This window comes from Marmota marmota, unplaced genomic scaffold (genome assembly GCF_001458135.2).
Source record: "Marmota marmota marmota unplaced genomic scaffold, marMar, whole genome shotgun sequence".
Lineage (NCBI taxonomy): Eukaryota > Metazoa > Chordata > Mammalia > Rodentia > Sciuridae > Marmota > Marmota marmota.
Genome location: NW_026000136.1, coordinates 7,172,198 through 7,193,165, shown reverse-complemented (window position 1 = coordinate 7,193,165; position 20,968 = coordinate 7,172,198). Strand labels below are relative to the sequence as shown.

At 55.5% G+C, this 20,968-nt stretch overlaps 1 protein-coding gene across 1 annotated transcript in view; it reads left to right on the top strand.

Annotated features, from left to right (window-relative positions):
- Fam20c (FAM20C golgi associated secretory pathway kinase) overlaps window positions 1-18,878 on the top strand; it is a 52,972-nt gene extending 34,094 nt beyond the window's left edge. Inside the window, 7 exon segments of the mRNA XM_015502089.2 lie at window positions 7,599-7,691; window positions 9,312-9,427; window positions 15,591-15,771; window positions 16,425-16,534; window positions 16,739-16,820; window positions 17,201-17,260; window positions 17,949-18,878. Of these exon segments, the coding sequence (XP_015357575.1) occupies window positions 7,599-7,691; window positions 9,312-9,427; window positions 15,591-15,771; window positions 16,425-16,534; window positions 16,739-16,820; window positions 17,201-17,260; window positions 17,949-18,198 (892 nt within the window). The 3' untranslated portion in view covers window positions 18,199-18,878.
- The last annotated feature ends 2,090 nt before the right edge of the window (window positions 18,879-20,968 follow it).

Genomic DNA, 20,968 nt, shown 5'->3' with positions numbered 1-20,968 from the left:
GAGGTCAAGTGGACGGCACCACCCAGGAAGGTCAGCCACCAGTTTTTCCCAACCAGACTCTGCTGTAAGCACCAGGTCTCAGTTTAAGAAAATCTTCTGTGGCCCACAGTGGTCCCTGGGGTCACATGGTGGCTGTCCCAAGTTCTTCACATCTTAACAGAGGTACGTGGCTGCACCATGGGCCTATGAGTGCAATAGATGCCACCTCAGGTCAGGATTCAGAGCTGCAGCTCTTACAGAGCTCTTACAGAGCATGCAGGGTGGGCCTGGGCCAGCAGGCGTGTGCTGTTTGCTTTCCTGGAGTTTTGTGCATTACCGGTGGAATGCCATGATCAGGGACCAACTCTCCTCTGCAGAGGTGAGATGAAGTGAAAGAAATATGTCTCTCAGATGAGGGACATGGCCATAGCATGGGAGGCAGCTGTGGCCACGCCCTCTCTGAACATCCTGGAGCTGGGACTTCTTGCCACAGGCTAAGATTAGACAGATCTGAGAATGCACAGGTCTGCCTCTAACCTGGGATGAATGCCAGCCATTGAGGAGTTGTGAGGTTTTGGCTCCCCAGGGGTCTCTGCAGGGGCTGTAGCACCCCCACTTGAGCAAGGCCTTACACCATGAGCCCATTCCCTGCCCTGCCCTGTCCGTTGGGATCATGGTGTACATTGGGCTATTCTTCCTGTCTTGGCTCCTGTGTGGGCTGGAGGCTGTGTCCCTCAGAGGTTGTGAGGGTTCCTGGAGCATCAGGAAATGAGGGTCAGGATTTCTGGAGAGCATCAGGATGCCTTCAGGGATGTCCACAGTGATAGCTTTAGCTTTGGAAGACATGGAATCATGGGAGATCTCTGCAATGAGATTTTTGCAGCCCCTACCCCACCATTCTGACCCAGCTGGTCCAGGGTGGGTCATGTTATAATCACTTATAACACACATTCCCAGGGCATTTGGGCTCCAGGACCCAGTTTAAGAAATGCTGGTTCACAGGATATGGCCTCTTCTCCAGAGATGTGGTCAGGATGTCGCAAGTAGTGGGCAGGATCAGCAGGTGGCCAGGTTGTGGGGAGCAGTGGTCAGGATTTCAGCCAAGAAGAAGAGGGCAGCCTGTGCCCTTCCACTGCCCTCTGTGCCATATCGCAGTGGGATCTTGAGAAGTGTCCTGGGATGACATCCAGTGGTTGCCCGGATGAAAGGCAGGTAGCCTGGGGAAAGACCAAGTTGGTGGGGCAGAGGGGGAGCTGCCTGATCACTATGTTAGAAGCAGGCAGTTTGTTTGGGGTATAAACTTGGAATAACCCCTTCTTTCCTTTCTTTTATGGGATACCTGGGACCCCTTAAGGGTCTTGCTCTCTGTCATATCATGCACAAAGGGAAACTGAGGACCACAACCATCAGTAAGCGCTCCCCCTGCCCTCTTGACACAGTTCAGGGCACAACAACAAGGCTGAGGAGCTGACAGTGGTCAGAGAGGATTTGGGGTGCACTGAGGGGTTTGCTGGAGCAACCTTGGAGACTCCTGGGAGAGGAGAGCATAGTCAGACAGCACCCCTCACCACTTCTCTGAACCTCTGGGCCCTTCAGGAGAAAGGTTCCTGGAAGCCAAAGAGCCTGCAGGTGGCATATGGGGCCACAGTGGGGCTAGGACAGCTGCCTGCTTCTGGGATCATTGAGGAGGTGAGTGATACGGAAACAGGAACTGTTCCAGGACATCAGAAAGACATCAGGGAAGTGCCCAGACCTTTCCTGGAGCTGCAAGGCTGAGAGCCACCTGGACTTCAGGTGTCCATGTGATGTGCTCAAAAGGCCACAGGGGTGAGGGAGGAGAAGGACTGGGGCATTGGCTGAAGGATCCCCTCACTGTTGGGCTCCACAAACATTGCCTCTGCTCTGTCTGTAGTCTGTTCACACATACTGTGGAGGTGACATGGAGGTGACAGAGATGGAAGAAATGAGGCCCCAAAGGCTTCAGGGAGACAGAGGCCGCCCTGTACCTCTTGTCAGCTCCCTGTTCATCCTCAGCTCATGAAATGCCCGTCCCTAAACAAGTCTCACTGGGCACAGCATCTGCAGGGCAGAACACTTCTGCCCCCAGGCCCTTCCGCTGCATCCACACAATGCTGCCCAGTGTAGCATGTGCCAAATGCTCTTTGGGCCAGGAGCAGTGTTCTATCCCAGGCTGCCGGAAAAGGTCGTGTAGAAGTGCTGAGGGGGAAGGAGACCAAGGAGGGAAGTCCAACAAGACACAGTGTTGTAAAAGCTGGGGGCCTGCTTGGGCCTCAGCTCGTCCTCAATGGAGGGGCAGTAGAAGCAGGTGAAGCAGGAGGAGGGCAGGCCCAACGGCTGAATTGGCATTTGTACCTGATGGAACAGCGCCAGGCCAGGGTGGGAGAGCTTGGGTGTGAGGTGGCCCTGCATCCTTTGGCTTTCCAAGGTTCATTTGTTGGAAGCCACTTGCTTCCGCTGTCCTCAGGGCTGCTCTGCTGCTTGCATCAGACAGGGCCAAGGTGTCCCCTGCCCAGGGGCCCTGAGCCCTTCTCTACTGGCAGGGGACAGGGGCCATGGGCTAGATGCTTCAGGCACCTGGCCCAGAGCGAGGGTGAATTCTCTGCCACTGCCCCAGCCTGCGAGTGCCACTAGACAGGAGCTGTTGGGTGGGCTCTGCTTTGATGGCCAGATCTGTGCAATTGACTCAGGTAGGCAAGTCGCACATCTGCCCAGGAGCTCTGAAGCTCTTTTTGTGGTGGGAAATCAAACTATCTTTTCACAGCCATTGACTGCTCTTTTCCAGTCCCTGTGTACAGATGTGCCCAGAAAAATCAGAGGAACATGTCCTCATCCCTTCTTCCTGAGATCCTTCCGACAGCTCGGTTCTGTAGGGTGTGCGTGTGTGAGTGGTTAGTGTGTGCCTGTGCCTCCTTGTTATTGTGAGCCTGCCTGTAGTGCATGGTCAGAACTTTGCCACACAGTGTCCTGGCCCATCCCCCGGGTCCCTCACTTGGTCGGTCCCTCCCTAGACCCCAGTTGCCCATCTCAGCTCCCCCAAGGCCCTGCTGCTCTTTGATCATTAAGGGCTGGCTCCAAGGTGGCAAGCCTGGACAACTCCAAGTGGATGTCCAGCCTGCCCCTGCCAGTGTGGACTACACCTCGGGTACCCATGGGGTTCTGGAGTGTACTGCATCCCAGGCCACCCAGGTGCAGGTCCTATCTTTCTCCTGCCAGGGCTTGGACTTGGGGCTGGGGCAACACTGCAGGTCAGTGGCAGAGTGAAGATGTAACTCGGGCACTGTCTGTATTACAGCAGAAGTGGACCTGATGCTTCTCTGCAAGCGCTGTGCATACAGGGCAGGGAGAAGAGAGGGGCTCCGTAACAGTTCCCTGAAGCTTTGCACCACTGCTGACAGGGTTGTGTTCCTGGGAATAGGTGGGAGACGTCATGCAAAGGACTGAGATTCCAAAGGGCTTCCCAGAGGTGGTGGCCAGGGGAACAGCTTGAGAGCACAGAGGGAGGAAGGTGGGGAGGGAGAGCAGCCAGGGATATCAGAGGTACCAGGGAGGCCTCAGGCAGTCCACAGAGCTTTGCTGCCCAGCATGCAGCCACTAGACATTTAGATTTGACTTAATTTAAAAAAATAGAATTAAAAGCTGCCTCCTCAGGGCTCTAGACACTTTTTGAGCTCCCTATGGCCCATGGCTGCAGTGCTGTATGGTAAAGAATGAATGACACTTGCATCACAGAGGGAAGGTTGACCAGCCAGCTGCTGAGGCCACCAAGCGCTTGCCTCCATGCCAGGCTGACCCCAGGGACTGAAGCCAGCTCTGCCCACCTAGCATATGAGTGTGGTCAATGCCAGCATTTACCACCAAAATAATTCTGCCTTCCACAACAGAGTTAATGCCATGGCTAGGTTAGGGTTAGGGCTGGCACTGAGCACCATGTCTGGGCTCAGACACTGCACACGTGAAGCTCCAAAATACTCACAGGGTGGAAACCTCACTTCCGTCCATATCATTTCCAGTTAAAAGTGACGACAGTCTAGGAGAACTGTGTTCTGGGAACGGGCTTTCCTGGGAGCCAGGGCTTCCGGGTTGAATACAAGGGCTTGGTGTTCAGCCTCAAGGGCTCCCACAGAAGCTGCCACCACAGAGCCAAGGGCTGCAACCAGTGGACTGATGAGCCTGCTGTGACCTGTAGTGCTTTTTTAAAAAAAAAATGAAATTTTAAATTAATTTCAAATCCAGGAGATTCCTTTGCCCAAGAGAAGTCTCATGCTGCTGCCACCAGTGCCCCAGGCCCTATGTGCCATCTCCTCCACTCTCTTGTCTGAGAAAATACACACTGATGGCCAGGACCCCCAGCCCAGCTGGTTAGAGGAAATGTACTTTGTCCACAGTACGCTGTCTGCACTACATTGCATGGAGACCTGGTGCAAGGCCATGGACATTCCCAGCCACAGTCCTCTCCAGCAAGTACTCATAGGTCGTGTGGAATGGTTAGTTCCTGGTGTGTCACCTCCTCCACTGGTTCCTAGAAAGGCTGATGAAGAAATCCATTATTGGGGCCAGTGATGTTCAGGGAACCATTAAGGACAGCTGTCATTGCTTCCCAAGAACAGCTGGGGAGGGGCCCAGCTAAAGTCTGGCCATCGCCTGCAGCCTGGACTGGATCCTCCCTGACCAGAAGCCACAGCTCACCACAATGGGTCTCCACCGGGCCTAGCTGTGTCGGGCAGCAACCTCAGCCAGCACTGGGGTTGGGAGCCAAGAGAGGCCTGGCTGAGCTCACCTGCACATCTGGAAGGAAGAACCCAGACCAGGGAAACTGAAGGATGGGCACATGACTGGGGCAGGGTGTGGGTTTCACTGCTGGGAGCATCCAAGCCTACCCAGAATGACAGTGCCAACTTGTGAAGGAAGTGGGACTGGAGCAGGTTGAGACCCAGGCCATGTTTTCCAGCACCCAAGAAGGCGGCCAGCACAGATCCTAAGCTGGAGTTCCCCAGCAGGATTGGCCTGAGATGTGTTTCCTGGACTATTGGTGGAGGCAGAGACACAGTGGACCCAGATTTCGTGACAACAACGTTGCTGCTCTCTGATGGGATTTTGAGCAACAATAGGTTAACATTTCCAAATTCTTAAAGTCAAACACTTGAAAGAGCCCTATGACTTGTCCCTGTCTCCCCACCGAGTTTGTTGAACACCCCAGAACCTGAGACACTGGGGATATTCAAAGTCTACAGAGCGATGGTGGCCTTCAAAGCAGGCCTGTGTGTGGTGACTTGATCAGGGAGAGTTTCAGTGCAGTTTACAGATGGAAACTTTCCTGCCCCTGTAGGGAGCACAGACGGCCTCACCTGTAGCAGGCTGAGTGCAGCCTGCACTGTGAGCAGCTCCAGAGAGGCAGCCTGGAGGGTGGCATGACCGGCACCCTGGACAGGGGACACAGACCTGTGTCTGGGCCTGGTTCTCCTGGTTAGAATCTGCTGTCCTCCTTGGATGCCAGCTGGTGGATTCCCTGATTGTCCTCCCTAAGCAGCCCTGGGAAGCCTGGGTCTCAACCACCCTCACCCTGTTCACTCCAGCCAGGCCCCTGGGCTTCTGAGAGGAAGGGCCCAGGCAGTGCTGGACCAGGAAGCCCAGCGTGCAGCTCCCCAGCCCTGAGCTCCTGCCAAGCCCCAAGACTGCTGTGCATGGGGTGAACAAGAGTGGGAAGTGGAATCCCAGACAGCACTGATGCCTCTAGCTGTGCCCACAAAGGAAGGATCTGCCCCTGTGACTCAGACCAGGGTTATGATTGCACGCGCGCACGTGCGCACGCACACACACACACACACACACACACTGAGCAAGCACCAGCCTTACTGAGTGACCAAACAGACAGACCAGTGGGACCCTCCAGAGGAGCTCTGGGCTGTCTGGGCTCTATCACTAGCACTACAGGCCCCTGCCCCTCTATGGCCCCATCATCTCCATCTATAAAGTGGGAGAGTTGTAATCCTGAGTTTCCTCTGTCACAGATATACCCTCCATGAGCAGCAAGGACCCAAGGGAGCCAGGTCTCTCATGGTAGCTACCCTCTAGCTCTTCCCTTGGCAGGGCACCCACCTGCCCATAACTCAGGGACACTGCACCTGGCTGCCTACTATGGCCAGGCAGGCCTTCAACAGGACAGTTGGCCACTTGGTACTAAGAAGCCAGGCTCAAAGTCAGAATGGATAGGCACTGGGCATGACATCTCATATCCTATCTGGCTGTTCCCTGAACTTAAGGGGAGAGACCCAGCACAATCTGTCCCTTGTCCAAGGCCACCCAAGCAGCAGTAAAGTCCGGAAACCAACCTCCAGCATGCCAGCAGGGAAGCCAGGGCTCCAGGGAGGAGCTGCTGGCCAGCATCCACTGCAGGTGAGGGGCCAGGACCCTGCCAGAGCAGCTGGTGGCCCAGCTTTGGGATACCACAGGTGGTGCCTTACTGCTCCAGTGTTTCTGTCTGCACACCAGCCAGGGAGGGCAGCAGGAATGATGTGGCTCCTCTTTGCTGGCACTGGGGAAAGTTTTGTGAAGGATTTTCCTTTGGAACTGAGGCTGGGAAATGGCTGCATTTAAGGCTTTAAACCAAGACTTCTCAGGACTGCAGGTCAGTATGACATGCTGGGCAGAAAGTGGGCTCCACAGTCTGTGTAGGGCTGAGACCATGGGTCAGACACGCTGGCTACAGGCCTTTACAATGGGAATGCGCAAGGGGACTCCCAGGGGCCCTGTTTCCCAAACTTTTAACTTCTCTGATTGAGGACCCCTGAGTGCTGGGACGTCCAGGCTGGACATTCCTTGAGACACACACGTGGACTTTTCCAAGAGAACTGCAAGCAAGAATGGAGGGCCCAAAGATAAGAACAGGAAACAGGAGGGCATTACAGCTCAACTTGGAAGCTGGACGGGGCAGTGGAGAAATTGAAACCCAGGCCCCAGTGCCATATGCCCCTGTGGACAGAAAACCACAAAGGGGACCTATGAAGGCTGCCCAGCCTCCCTTTTAGAGGTAACAGTGATCCAGGAGGGCACATCTTCAGGCAGACTGTCCCCCAACCTCAACCCAAGCCCACGCCCTGGAGAGGTGTGTGTCTGGTCCAATTCAGGGCCATCTCTCTGCAGCGGGGCCGCTCAGAGGCATTGCTTAAACAAGAAGCCATTTGGCAGGAGGTGGGCTCCCAGGGGAGCTGGTTTGGGGAGTACCAACCTCATGGTGCAATGCTCCTGTCTACCCGGGGGCAAGCGCTCCATCTGTCCACAGCTGCTCCTGAGTTACTAACCAGGGTTGGGAGGAGGTGCCCAGCCTCCCAGGCAGAATTTCCACCTGCAGCCCAGGCTGCAGAGGGTAGTGAAGCAGGTGGCAGCTAGGCAACGGTGAGGTCTAAGCACTCATTACCCTTAAGTATACGTATTTAATGGTAAGTTTGCATCATTTAATTTTCAACAGTGACTCTGTGACAACGGGTTAGCAAAATCATCAGACATTTAAATCAGCTCTGGAAAACTGACATAGTGTGTCCAGCATACAGCTAGGGGTTTTATCAGTGACAAACCCTTTCTGTTCTCCCCATTTTCTCCAGGCAAACCAGGGAGCAGGAGACGCCCCCCGACTTTTTTTATTTCTCTGACTACGAGCGGCACAATGCAGAGATCGCTGCCTTCCACCTGGACAGGTGAGCCCCCTCCTCCACAGAGCAGCCACCTCCACCTGCACAAGGGAGCCCCCTCCTCTGAGAGCCAGGCACCCATCAAGCATAATTACACAGGTCTGCTAGTGCCCGAGAAGGCACAGGCCTGGCCTCTGGGGTCCACAGTGTATTGTCACTGTCATTTCCTCGTGGCGGTCTCTGCAGTCTGTGTTCAGAACACCCTACTAGAATTGGTTCTTTTAACTCTCATGATGCCTGGGGGGGCAGACCTTCACATCCCAATTCCACAGACCAGAAAACTGAGGCCCTGAGAGAAATACATGCCCAGAGATGGGCCCTTCCACTGTGGCTCATCACCTAGGCAGGTGCCTCCTGTGTGCCCAGCAAGGAGCATCCAGAGGAATGGTAGGTTTGGGGTCTCAGAGAACACAGGAAAAAGAAAAGCAGGAAAGAAGAGAGGAAGAAATATTAGTGCCGTGAATTTTAATATGGCTAATCACAGGGTGGGACTTCTCTGAGGGAAAAAAAATCTACTTGAAGAAAGTGGTGCCCACAGCAAAACGAGTTGAGGCCTGGTCCCTGCTTCCTGAGGGGCAGCTCTGACCTGCAGGATGCAGCTCATTTTCAGGTTCCACCTGGCTACAGAGAGGTGGGGGCTACGCACAGGAGCCCCATGGGATGGTCAGTGTCTACCCTCGAGGGGCAGCCCACAGTCTGACCCTGGGGTCAGGTTCAAGGGATCTGGAGGTCAGAGAGCACCCATCAGGCAGCAGCAGAAAGGAACTTCTGCGTCTGGAGCCTCCTGGCTGCTCTGCAGGGCCTTAGGTGGACAGTAGTGTCATCCCCACCACCATCCCCAACCCCCGCAGCTGGCTGAATGCAGAGTCTGGGCCCCACCCCACACCCACAGACCAGGATCTGCATTTTAACAGAATCGGGTGATCCATGTATGATCACAAACCTTGTGTGGTGACGGCAGAAATCTCCAGAAGTTAGATTTCCAACCATGGCATTTTCCCAGAACAGCCCAACCTGAGAGAAAGCCTTTCTATGGAAAGAACCATGGGGGCTCCCAAGCCATGAGGTTGCTCTCTAGAAAACATGGCCCCCAGTCGACGTGCTTATAAGACGGGGAAGCAGAGCCCAGGATATGCCTGCCTGTGGGAGGTGGTGCATGCTGCCACACATAGCCAGCCTGACCCTGGGTCCCAGGTATGCAACCTGTTCCTCCACGCCCGGCCACTTCTGCAGAGGACGCCTATGCAGCTATCACAAGTCCTGTGTCAGCAGGAAACACTTGCATCCGGCATCTCCATTTAATTAAGCAAGTGGCAGTGCGTGCCGTGGAGCTCAGAAAGAGTTCCATTAAGAGTGGTTCATGTAATTTAATTTAGTTTTAAATTTAGCCCTAGAATGAGGGCATGTTTTAGTTATCCAGGTGCCTGGCAGGGCTGAGGCAAATGCACGAGGACTCGTCCTTCCAGGGTGTGTTCAGCCTGTTGCTGATGGTGCCAGGCAGAGCCACAGCCCAAAGCCGGATTTGAGCGAGGGCCAGGAGAGGCCTGGTTCATCAGCCTCTGCCTGGGCTGCCAGGAATGCACCACAGAGAGTGAAGACTTTTTTTCTCCGTCCTTCTCTTGCCAGGATCCTGGACTTCCGCAGAGTCCCTCCTGTGGCCGGCAGGATGGTCAACATGACCAAAGAAATTCGGGATGTCACTCGAGACAAGAAGCTGTGGAGGACTTTCTTTGTCTCTCCAGGTAGCTATGCACGGCCCATCATGGGGCTCCCAACAGGTGGCGCCCTTGGTAGCCTCTAGAGAGGGGTCATGCAAAGGCCACTCCTCTAGGCAGCTTTTACTTGGAGAGGGCTGGGTGCCCCTAGACCCTAGTCCATCTATTGATCCATCCACAAGGCTCCAGAAACCAGAGTTGGGGGTCTTCCTCACTCACGTGCCCTGTGCTAGGCAGGAGGGTTATTTTTACCTCTGTTCACTGTTGGGTTTAGAAGGCAAAGGAGCTCCCTCTCGGATATGCTTAGTCTCTCCTAGTGGCCTTGTCCTCCCTCCTCCCAGACACTCTCCAGCAACATCCACACCTGGAGACAGGCCAGCAGCCCCTTCCCTCAAGGAAGCAACTAGTGAGAGCAGCAGCTCCCCATATCTGTGCCCCTGGAGGTGTCACAGGTGCTGGACTGTTGGGTGCATCACAGAGATCCTCAGCTCATAGAAGCCCTGACACTTTGCTTGTGAACCCCAAGTGTGCACTGATCACACCCACTCACTCCTGAGCCCTGTTGCTCTAGACCTGGTGACTGGGGCTCCGCTGACCTCACTGTCTGAGCTCTTCCTTGCACCGGGCCCCTGCCGAGCTGCTTCCTACCAATTCTTCTGTGCCTGCTGAGCCCTGGGGAGCCCTCCCGCTTCCGCTCCATTCTTGAAGGTGCCCAGTGGTTCCAGCGATGCCAGCAAAGCGGAATGAAGTGGTGGGTGTGTGAACTAGGCCGGCTGGGGACGCTCACACCGCAGGAGGGCCCCAGCCACATGCCCAGCTCCGTAATTTCGTGCACATAAATCCAATTAAGGGCTCGATTAGCTGTGTCCTAAGACTTGCTGGCACATAAAAGCCCGACCCCGAAAGCTCGTTTCCTGATCTGTCTCAGATCAATGTGCGTGGCTGGGACCGACTCCTAACTGCATTGGTGAGCTTGTCAGAAGCGAGGCCGGGAATCCATATCCATACGTTAGCTGAGCTTGTTCTTGTCCTCCAGCACACATCTGCACGCTCATCTGGTCTCCTCCTCTCAGAGCCTCCTAATGAGAGAAAAATAGGACAGAAATCCCCAAAGGGCAGAGAAGAAGGCTCCCCACTCCCCCGGCCCTCTACCAGCCCCTCCTGACAGAATCAAAGGACCCAATGAGAGCCTGTGTGTTGGCAGGGTCTTTGGGGTGGGTTGTGCTTAAGCCGCCCCAGAGATGGGAGGGTGTCACTCACAGGCAGCTCTCTGTACATGGTGCTGTAAGAAGGGGCCTTCTCTTAGGATTTCCTACAGGGACCTAAGCTCTGGAGTCCCAGCCCCCTTCAGCCTCAGAGCGTGGCAGTTGACCCTGAGGTTGGCCATGATGTTACTCCTCCATCAAGACACCAACACCACCACTGCCAGCCCCACCTCCTGCCCTACTGCCCACGGGGACACCACCCTGTGGTCCAGGCATGCACACCCTACAGAGACACCACACAGCCCTCTGGCCATGCACACCTGGGAGCTTTGCTACTGGGCAGATACCAGCAGCACTCAGACCTGTGAGTCTTCTTCATTGTTTGGTTTTTTTTTTTCTTTATTTTGACTTTTGCAGTGACATTTTTCAAAGGTTCAAAATATTAAGAGAATAACACCCCCCAGGCTTTGGTGCCCACCACCAGGTGAGCAGTTACCAACATTCTTAGACCCAACGCCCTGCATTTCAGCAAGACCTCCTCCTAGGCTCTCAGTTCAGGACAAAGGATGACACAGGTCCAGGGGTAGAGAGGGAGGGGTCCAACTCCCCAGCACCTGATAAGCTGAGAATGGTCCTGGACTGAGGACACAGGTAGATAATGTCATGAGTCCTGCTGCCCAGGGGGTGCAGGCTCAGCCTCAGGGATGTGGGCAGAGGACAGCCCAGCACCCCACAGCACCGGACCCCAGCTGACAGTGCTAACAGCACTCCCATGGAGGGCTGCTCCTCCTGGTGGCATGGGCAGGTGGGACAAGTCCACTACATGGGGCAAGACTATGCTTTCTAGCTGTCACCCAGCAGTGCTGGGCCATCTTTGGGTGAGCAGGCAGGGAAGGTCTAGGTGACAGGCACAGCAGATAAAGGGCTAAGAGCAGTGCAGCTCCTCCCCAGCTCCAAAGACAGGCCTATTGGGTAGGTTGTCCTTGTCCTGCTTTTAGTTTTATTGAGGTGTGTTGGCCTATGGTGGTAGGTACAGAGCATTTAGCCAGCTAAGCTTGGAGGCACTCACTGAACGCCAATGCTGTGGCGCCCTCTACCATCAGCACAGGACCTCACGTCCTGGCCCGTCCAGGCCCCCTGAGCTGCCTTGCATGTCCCTGGGGCAGCCACCCACTGTGGTGTGAAGCACCTGGAGGCTCAGTTCATATCTTTTGCTTCTGTTCCATCACCATTCTGACTCCAAGGTTCACCCAGTTATTTGCATCTCTGGAGATTGTTCCATCTGTGTGGAGGACTGTGCCTTGGGGAGATGTGTACATTCTGCTGGTCCATTCACCTGTCCACAGGCATCAGATGGACCTGCTTAAGTAACTTGCTCAAGACCAAGCAGAGGAGCTGGGGTTTGAGGATATAGGAAAGGGGAAGCAAGAGGTTTCCATGCCGGGCATGATTTCCCTGCTGATGGGTGGCAGGTGGGTGCAACAACCCAAATGGCTCCAAAGGACAAAGCCACCGAAGCTGCTAAAGCCACCCACTCCAGAATTTTCAGTACCAATGGATTTAGGTCATTATCTAAGAGAGAGGGACTGTGGATTTTTGTTTGTTTGTTTGTTTTAAAAAAAAAAAAAAGGCTGAGCCACTTCTTAGCCTAAACAGATAAATCAAGATCTTACCACGTTCCTCTTTGGTTAGTGTTTGGTCCCCCTCCTGGCCCTCAGCAGGGAACTATCCATTCTGAGTCCCAGGAGCTCCCCACAGAGGCTGCTGGTAACACTGCTGAAATCCCGCCTTTAAAGGCCTCGCCAGGGCTGACAGGGACCAGGGACTCCACAGTAGACATCTGCCCTGGCTTTTTATTGGCTTTCAATGACATTTTCTGCCAGCTGCAGATTCACCCAGGATACTCCAGAAGCTCCCTGATGGCCCCAGGCCCCAGTGGCTCATTGCACCTGGACAATACGCTCTCCAACTCTGCGCCACTTCAGAGTGCAGCCCCCCGGGATCCCACCCACTCCCTCACCATGTGCTGCTCTCAGCGTGATTCTGCCCAGAGCCTTTGGGAACGCGTGGCTTCCTCTGGAGCAGCGGGGTCTGGGAGCCAGCCTTGACCTCATTTTAGAAAACAAAATCTGCTCAGAGTCATCAGCATCACTTCTGCTTTGCTTGCACTTCCCGACCCACCCGATGCCAAAATTGTCATCGCTGCTTCACTAGGAGCCAAGTCAATGGGAGACTTCAGTCTCCCGGGGCAGAGGACTGCCTCTGGGTTTGGTCAAGAAAGAGAAGACCCCAGGTGGCCAGGAGGACAGCCAGGACAAGAGAGGCACAATAGTGGCCCTCAAGTCCCAGGGTCACTGCAGGAAGGAAGCAGGCTACAGCCCTCAGTGAGCCCAGGCATGGTGGGGTCTGTGGAAGTCGCATTCAGAGAGGGCAGTTAAGTGCCTGATACCACACAGCTGTGGGCAGGGCCAGGTCAGAGCCCAAGACTCTAAAGCTCCGTATGCTCAAGGAACATGTTCCCTGGCCTTTTCTGTAAATTTCTGCAAGGTGGATGCTTCTATGTGGCCTCCCCCATGCAGGATACAGGTCATGGGCAGCTCTCAAAGCCCCCAACTCCTTGGGGCTTCGCACAGCATAGAGATTTTACCCAGGATTAAATTGGCCCGTTTTCTTCCAGACTGGCCTGAGTTTGCCCAGATGGTCATCAAGACTGTCCACACAGTCCCATTCAAATACACACTGAGGAAGAATGGGGCTTCCAACATGGGTCTTCTGCCAGCAGCTAGAGGGTCATCCTTGTGATAGGCATGTCCACTGTCCTGTGCAATGTTGTGGTCTTCATTCCAGGATGGGTGGTCATGTCACCTCCTGCATGGTGACCCACATCCTCCTGAATCAACCTCCATCCCTCAGACAGGCCCATCCTGGACCTTGCACATGCAGGCCAGGACTTTCTGGGTTCATGAGGAGGGCTGTGTGCTCCCGGTCAGGACCAGGCCCTGGGAGCCCATGTCCACTGCACACTATTGGAGGGGCCCTAGCCTTCCCCTAGCTCTCTGTCTACTAGAGCTACTAAGTGAAAATTATGCCCACTTACCCCTCAACATGGGGCAGTCCTCGCTGCTGCATGGTCACCTTCTCTGGACTTCACATAGCTGCCTTATATGATCTTTCTCCCAGGCTGTGGGCACAGCTCGACCCTCACACGCAGGTGAAGAGCTGAGCAGAGATGTGTGCTGCTTCACCCAGGTCATGCAACTGGAAGGAACCCTGACTTTCAGAGTCCAACCCCACCCTAGATGCCCTTTAGAGCTGGTGAGGAGGGATCCTTGCCCTCTTAAGGTGATACTGTCTAGAACTGGCTTAGGAGGACGTAGCTGTCCGCATGGTCAACTTTCACGGCACCCCGAAAATGGATTGACTTGTGTCAGCAGCCAGAGCTGTGCAGCTAGCTGATCCCCCACGATGGACCTGTGGTAATTATCCAACTTTGTGCTGTGGTGGAGGCCAGGAAGGGGAGAGGCAGGGGGCAGCTCATGTGGAGACCAGCAGCTTGGACATCCTGTGTTCCTAGGGCTGCAGCTGTGCCAGCACCCTCCCCTCTCTCCATCCGCTCCCCTCTGACCCTCACTGGCCACTCTCCTGACCCTATGAGTGGGAAGGAACAGGGAGCAAGGCAGGGCCCCTCCTGCTCCACCAGAGGCTTCCTCCCTGTCTCCACAACCCGATGCCTTTGCAGGTTTCTCCACCAAACAAGTCAGAGCATGAAAACACAGATTCACCCAGTAAACAAATACAAGCATAGAGTAGACCATCCATAGGCTATGATCAGCATGCGGCCATCCCAGTGCTCCCAGTAGGAATACCGCAAACCACGACAGCAAAGAGCTTGAAGTTTTTAAACTTTTAATTGAGGTATAATTCACATGCCATAAAACTTACCATTTCGAGGTGCATGATTCAGTGGTTTTAGTACATTCACTATATTGTGCAAACCCAGAATTTTTTCCCCCACCCTAGAAAGACCCCAGAGCCTGCCCCAGCACTTGAGATGCCCCTGAGCCCATGCGTGTGGCCTCCCCTGCCTGGCTTCTCTCACTGAGCAAGATGTTGTCGTGGCTCGTCTGCAGTGCAGGCTCTCAGCACTCTGTTCCCTTCCAAGGATGGATGATACTTGGTTGTGTGAAAATCCTATGTCTTGTTTAGCTGTTGGTCAGCTGGTGGCTTTGGGGCTGGGTTCCTGCTGTGAGCAGCGCTGCTGTGAGCACATTCAAGCAAAGGGTGGGAATATATTTCATCTTTCTTAGGTAGATGCCTGCAGGTGGGGCCGCTGGGTCACATGCTAGCTCCTGTTTAACAAGCACCTGTGCACATCACTGCCCCCAGCAGGGCCCTGTGGCTCCAGTGTTCCACATCCTCGCCAACCCTTGCAATGATCAAGACCATTCTCATTGGTGTGAGGTGCTTTCTCCTTGTGGATTGGATTTGCGTTTCTCTGATGACCACTGAGGAGCATCTTTTCATGAGCTCATTGGCCACTTGTATATCATCTGTGGAAAAAGATCCATTCAAGTTCTTTGCCCATGTATTAATTGGATTTTTTTAATTATTGAATCATACAAGTCCTTGACATACGCTAAGCACTACATCCCCATGAGCTTTGTGATTTGCAAAGATTCTCCCATTTTTGTGGGTTCTCTCTTTCTTCATGGTACAAATCATTCTGGGGACTACTGAACAGAGACTCTGGAGTTTCCATGGACTGCAGCCCCTGGATTCTGGGGCGAGGAGAAGCCAGACTCCAGGGCTGCGGGGCCTAGGAGCCCACTGCAGGGTTGACTCATGGCCTGGGGCTGGAGGTGATCACTGAGGCCAAGTGAGCTTGGGGGTGAGTCCTATCCTTAAGAGCTCCAGGCAGAGCCCTGAAAGGCCAGGGGTGGCATGTGGGGACAGCTGTAGGTGATGGGGTCTGTCTCTCCCACCAGCCAACAACATCTGCTTCTACGGGGAGTGCTCCTACTACTGCTCCACAGAGCACGCACTGTGTGGGAGGCCAGACCAGATAGAGGGCTCCCTGGCAGCCTTCCTGCCCGACCTGTCCCTGGCCAAGAGGAAGACCTGGCGCAACCCCTGGCGACGCTCCTACCACAAGCGCAAGAAAGCAGAGTGAGTGCGGGGCTGGGCCCCGGGGACCTGGGATGACTTTGTCCACTCTGCAACTAGGACACCAGGCCTGGGAGGGCTTTGGGTTCTCATGACCATGGGACAGGAGGGGGGGCAGGGCCAGCCATGAATCCAACCCTGAGTAGCATGTATGATGCACAGTGGGCTAGGTGATTAGGAAGGGCCCTGACCTGAGATTTAGAAGCCCCCAAGGCACTGGCCTTACCGCTGGGTCCTTCAAAACATGACTTAGTATTTTTGCTTGGCCCTTGCTTCCAATTCCTCTTGTTCCTTGTGCAGAAGAAACATGTCCTACTCTCTCAGCCAAGGTATCCTGATAAGTGCAATGTCCAGGCACTGTTTCTGAAACAGTGAATCTCCAAAACCATGGTACCCAGAGTTTGATAGTAGCTTCAAGCCTGGCAGGGGCCTCTACCTGGAGCATGATCCCCTTCCAGCCCCATAATCCTATTAATGCAACCTCATAGCCCACAGCCAAGGCATGGTCTCTCTGTAAACACTTGGCCCACATCCTAGGCCCTCTTTGTCCAGAGTGGCCCCTCTGGCTTGTGCTGTTCTGAGCCCTGCAGCCCCCAGAATTTTCCCTCGGCCTCCCTATCCATGAAGGACTTCCCCTCACACTGGCTCTCCTGCAGGTGGGAAGTTGACCCCGACTACTGTGAGGAGGTGAAACAGACTCCGCCCTACGACAGCGGCCACCGCATCCTGGACATCATGGATATGACCATCTTTGATTTCCTCATGGGTATGTCCCGTGGGTTGTGCTGTCCACTGGGGATGTGGGGCCCAGGTCCACCTGTGCCAACCCAGAGCTCCCAGTGGACCGGCCTGGCACCATACTAGTTACGGTTCTGCGGGGTTGTGGCCCTGGAGGCCGTACTTGGGGTGGACAGGAGGTGCCTCTCTCAGCAGGCTGGAGGCCTCTGAGCACCTGTGCTTATCCCTGCAGGGAATATGGACCGCCACCACTACGAGACTTTCGAGAAGTTCGGAAATGAGACATTCATCATCCACCTGGACAATGGAAGAGGGTGGGTCCCCTCATGTCTAAGAGCCCAACAGGCTGGCCACCTCTGCCCTGTGGGTGGCCTAGCCCAGAGCAGGAAGAAGCAGGCCTTGGTGAACAGGGGCGTCCCAAGACCCATCCCTGTGTGAAATACAGGCCTCCATTCCGAGGCAACAGGGTCCCCATCACAGGGAGGGATGGCAGTTGGCCTTGACAGGTGCTGGGTTTATGACAGTAACCCTGGGAGGTGTGTCCCATTGTCCCCTTCTGTTGCCCCAGGAATATAGGCCCAGACAGGCTCTATCTGGGAGAGAGTGGCCCCCAGTTAGCAAGGCAGGAGGATATCCATTCCAAAAAGGCTGTGCAACCCACTAAGGACCTGATGGTTGTGCTTTCTCACGGCAGGTTTGGGAAATACGCGCACGACGAGCTTTCCATCCTGGTACCTCTACAGCAGTGCTGCAGGTAGGTCCCAGGCCGCCCCTGGAGGCGCAGGCCCAGATCTCCCCACTTCCCTGCATGACACAGGAGACAGGCGTCCATACCTGGTGGCAGCCCATAGCCATACCATGGCCATCAGCTCTCTGCCTACCCATCCACAACCCCAAGCTCCAGGGACCCCCACAAGGACCTATGCTGGCTCTTGTCACCCCAGCCCTGTGAAGCTGCCAAGCCCCAGAGCAGACACTAGCTTAGAACCAAGGACCCTGCACCCCAGCAGCAGCTACCAGACCGTCCCCCTGCCCCTCCCACAGTTGGAGACACGGGCTTACGGGGCAAAGTGGTTTGTGCTTCTCTCAGAAGACATCTCAGGATCCACCCACCCAGGTCCAGGCCAGTTGGGTGAGCTTGCCTGTGTCTGCCCTAGGGCCCAGGGTGCCCGCCCACATCCCTGCAAGGTGGGGCCCCGTCCACATGCAGGTGAGAGGCAGGGCCAGTGAGGTACCCATCTTGGATCTGTCTGTCTCTCCCTCTGCCTCTCTCTGCCTCTCTCCATCTCTCTCTCTGCCTTTGTCTCTCTCGGTCTCCATCTCTCACACTCTCTCAGCTTTCATCTCTCCCTCCAGGTCTCTTTCAGCCTCTCTTCCCCCGACCCCTCCCCTGGGGCCACCTGCCCCACCCCCAGCCCATGCTCACAGCCCCCTCTCCACAGGATCAGGAAGTCCACCTACCTGCGCCTGCAGCTGCTGGCTAAGGACGAGTACAAGCTGAGCCTGTTGATGGCTGAGTCTCTGCAGAGGGACAGGGTGGCACCCGTCCTGTTCCGGCTACACCTGGAGGCTCTGGACCGGCGGCTGCGCATCGTGCTGCAGGCCGTGCGTGATTGTGTGGAGAGAGACGGCCTACGCGGCGTGGTGGAGGACGACCTGGACCCTGGGCACAGAACCTCCACTGAGAGGTAGTGACCTGCACCACCCGCACTGCCCACCCAGGAGCATGGCTGCACACGCCACATCATGATTCCGTGAAGTCGTGGACAGGACAGGGTTGTCCCTGCAGTGACCTGCCGCCCAGTGGCACAGCCTCCTGAGGGGCTCCGACAGGACACTTCCATGCTTCTCCAAGACCCAGGACAGGCAGGATGTGCTGCCTGTGGCTGCAGTAGAGGCCTCCGGTCCTTTTTGTGGGAGAGGAAGCCTATTTCACTGTTTTATATTTACATAAGGTGCAATGTACCAAGGGAGGGACGTCCACACAGGCCATGGTCACCTCCAGCCCTGCCCGAGGGCTCTCTCCTGGTCCTGTGTGGCGCCTGCACTCTGCACCTTCTCTTTCTGCTCTTGCCTCCCACGCCTCCGCATTTAGAGGCTGGAGAGACCCTTTGGGGATGAAGGGGGTTCCCGGTGGATGTCAGGGCCTGCGTGTGGACAGATGGACACCCGAGTGTGAATGACCAGTTATTCCAGTATCCAGCAGTGGCCCTGCCCCTCCCCGTTGCAGCAGGCACCACGGCTTTGCTCTGGACAGTTGGTATGAACGTCACACGGGTCCTCAGGGGCCACAGCAGCAGGCCGACCTCCCCGGCATCTTTGTGGAGTAGTTTGCGATGTGGTAAAAGTGCAATAAAGATACGGCAAGCGTGTGTTTTCGGCCTCACTGGGGCCAGGCCCTCACACCCTGGTGCTCAGCTGCCCGCCCGTCAGTCCTCCCAGAAAGTAAGGCCTGGAGCCAGACATGACCAAGGCCCAGCGTACCCGATGCCCATGTGGCCCAAAGCCCACAGCCTGCTGCCGGGGAGCCGCCTGCCAAGCCCCGGGATAAACAGGCCGGGCGAGGCCTGCACTCCCGAAAGCAGGGGTGGGCACGAGGAGAGGGCAGGGCAGCTGCAGAGCCCTCTGAGGACTGGGTGGAGACCACTGAGGCCACAAGAGGCCCAGAGGGCCACACCCTGTCAGGCAGACACACCGTGTCTCCAGCAGGAACCACTCCAAAACAGGGGCAGCTGAGAGATGCCAGCCTCTTCCTACCACTGGCCCCAGAACCTGAGAGCCACCAGGCCCAGCCTGCAGGGAAGGCCTAGCAAGTGGTGCCACCCCAGGGAGCAGGCCGACAAGCAGATGTGACCGAGACTCATCACAGAGCCCCACACTTCCAGGTCACGAAAATCCAGAGGTCCTCCTCCTGCCAGGTGCTTCCTTGCCTGTCACCCTGCCGGCTACTCGCCTCCCTGCCCAGGGCAGTCTGTGCTGAGGGAGGCTCCCTGGGCCCTGGGCCCCGGGAGGCAGACTACCAGGTCGCTGCTTCTCCAAAGCCACATTGCACTGGTTTGAATCTTGTCATTTCTTTTTTTTTTGAAAGAGAGAGAGAGAGAATTTTAATATTTATTTTTTAGTTCTCGGCGGACACAACATCTTTGTTGGTATGTGGTGCTGAGGATCGAACCCGGGCCGCACGCATGCCAGGCGAGCGCGCTACCGCTTGAGCCACATCCCCAGCCCCTGAATCTTGTCATTTCACAGGTGGGAAAGAGGCCCAGAGAGGGGAAGACAAGCAGTAAGGCAGATGAGACTCCCAACACGGCAGAGCCAGAGCCAGAACCAGAAATCCCAAAAGCCCAGGAGGGGCACGAGGCCCCTGGACCCTGAGCGAGGCTGGGCTCAGATGTGAGCTTCACACAGCCAACCAGTAAATGGCCTCAGACTGACAGATCTTTAAAGGAAATAGCAGGATGATAAAGGGGCCACAAAGCCTGCCTCCCATCCTGTCAGCACCAGGTCCAGTGTCCCCACAGCGTGGGCAGCTCCACCCCGCTAGCTTCCTCTCGGCCAGCCCACTTCTGGCCAGAACAACCAGTTCAGCCAAAGACGCATTCAAGTCCCCACCTCAGGCTACTGGGGACTGGGATACAGGCGTCAGCCACAAGCTGGAAGCCAGGCTGTCACCTGTCCTGGGTCACACACCCAGGAGTCACGGAACATCAGATTGGGAGAGGCTGTCACTAGGGCCCCCTCCCAAGTCCTCTATAGTCCACAGGACAGTTGAGCTGTGATGCGAGAGGTCACAGGACAGCAGAGCAGCCAGAGGCACATGCGCTCAAGACCAAATGAGGCCAGTTGGTGGCCACACCAGGTCAGCCCAGCACAGAGCCTACAAGGCCTCAGGAAGTTAAGATGCTAGCGTTCTTGAGACAACAATGATATAACTGAATTAGCATTTCAAAAGATCTCAAGGGGCCAGGTGCAGTGGCACATGCCTGTAATCCCAGCAGCAGGAGGATCACGAGTTCAAAGCCAGCCTCAGCAATAGCAAGGGGCCAAGCAACTCAGGGAGACCCTGTCGCTAAATAAAATACAAAATAGGACTGGGGATGTGGCTCAGTGGTTGAGTGCCCCTGAGTTCAATCCCCAACACAGAAAAAAAAAAAAAAAAAAAAAAGATCTCAAGGGGTTGGGCTGATGGAGGTTGATCTCAGGGGCTTGAACCACTGTAGCCTTCCCTATGCTCGGTCTGCCCTGCCCACTGCAGGATGGCTCTGGGATGTCTGGGCTGGTCATTAAAAAAAAAAATTATCATGAGGCACACCCTGGCCATCCTTGGCTGGGGCAAGGGGACAGCCTGAGAGTAGGGGAGAATAGCCAGGGAGGACAGTGTACAGAAGGAGCCCTGCCCAGCAGAACAAGCCAGTGTCCAGCAGGCAGGTTCCTTGCTGCTGACTGTGAGCCAACAGCAGGA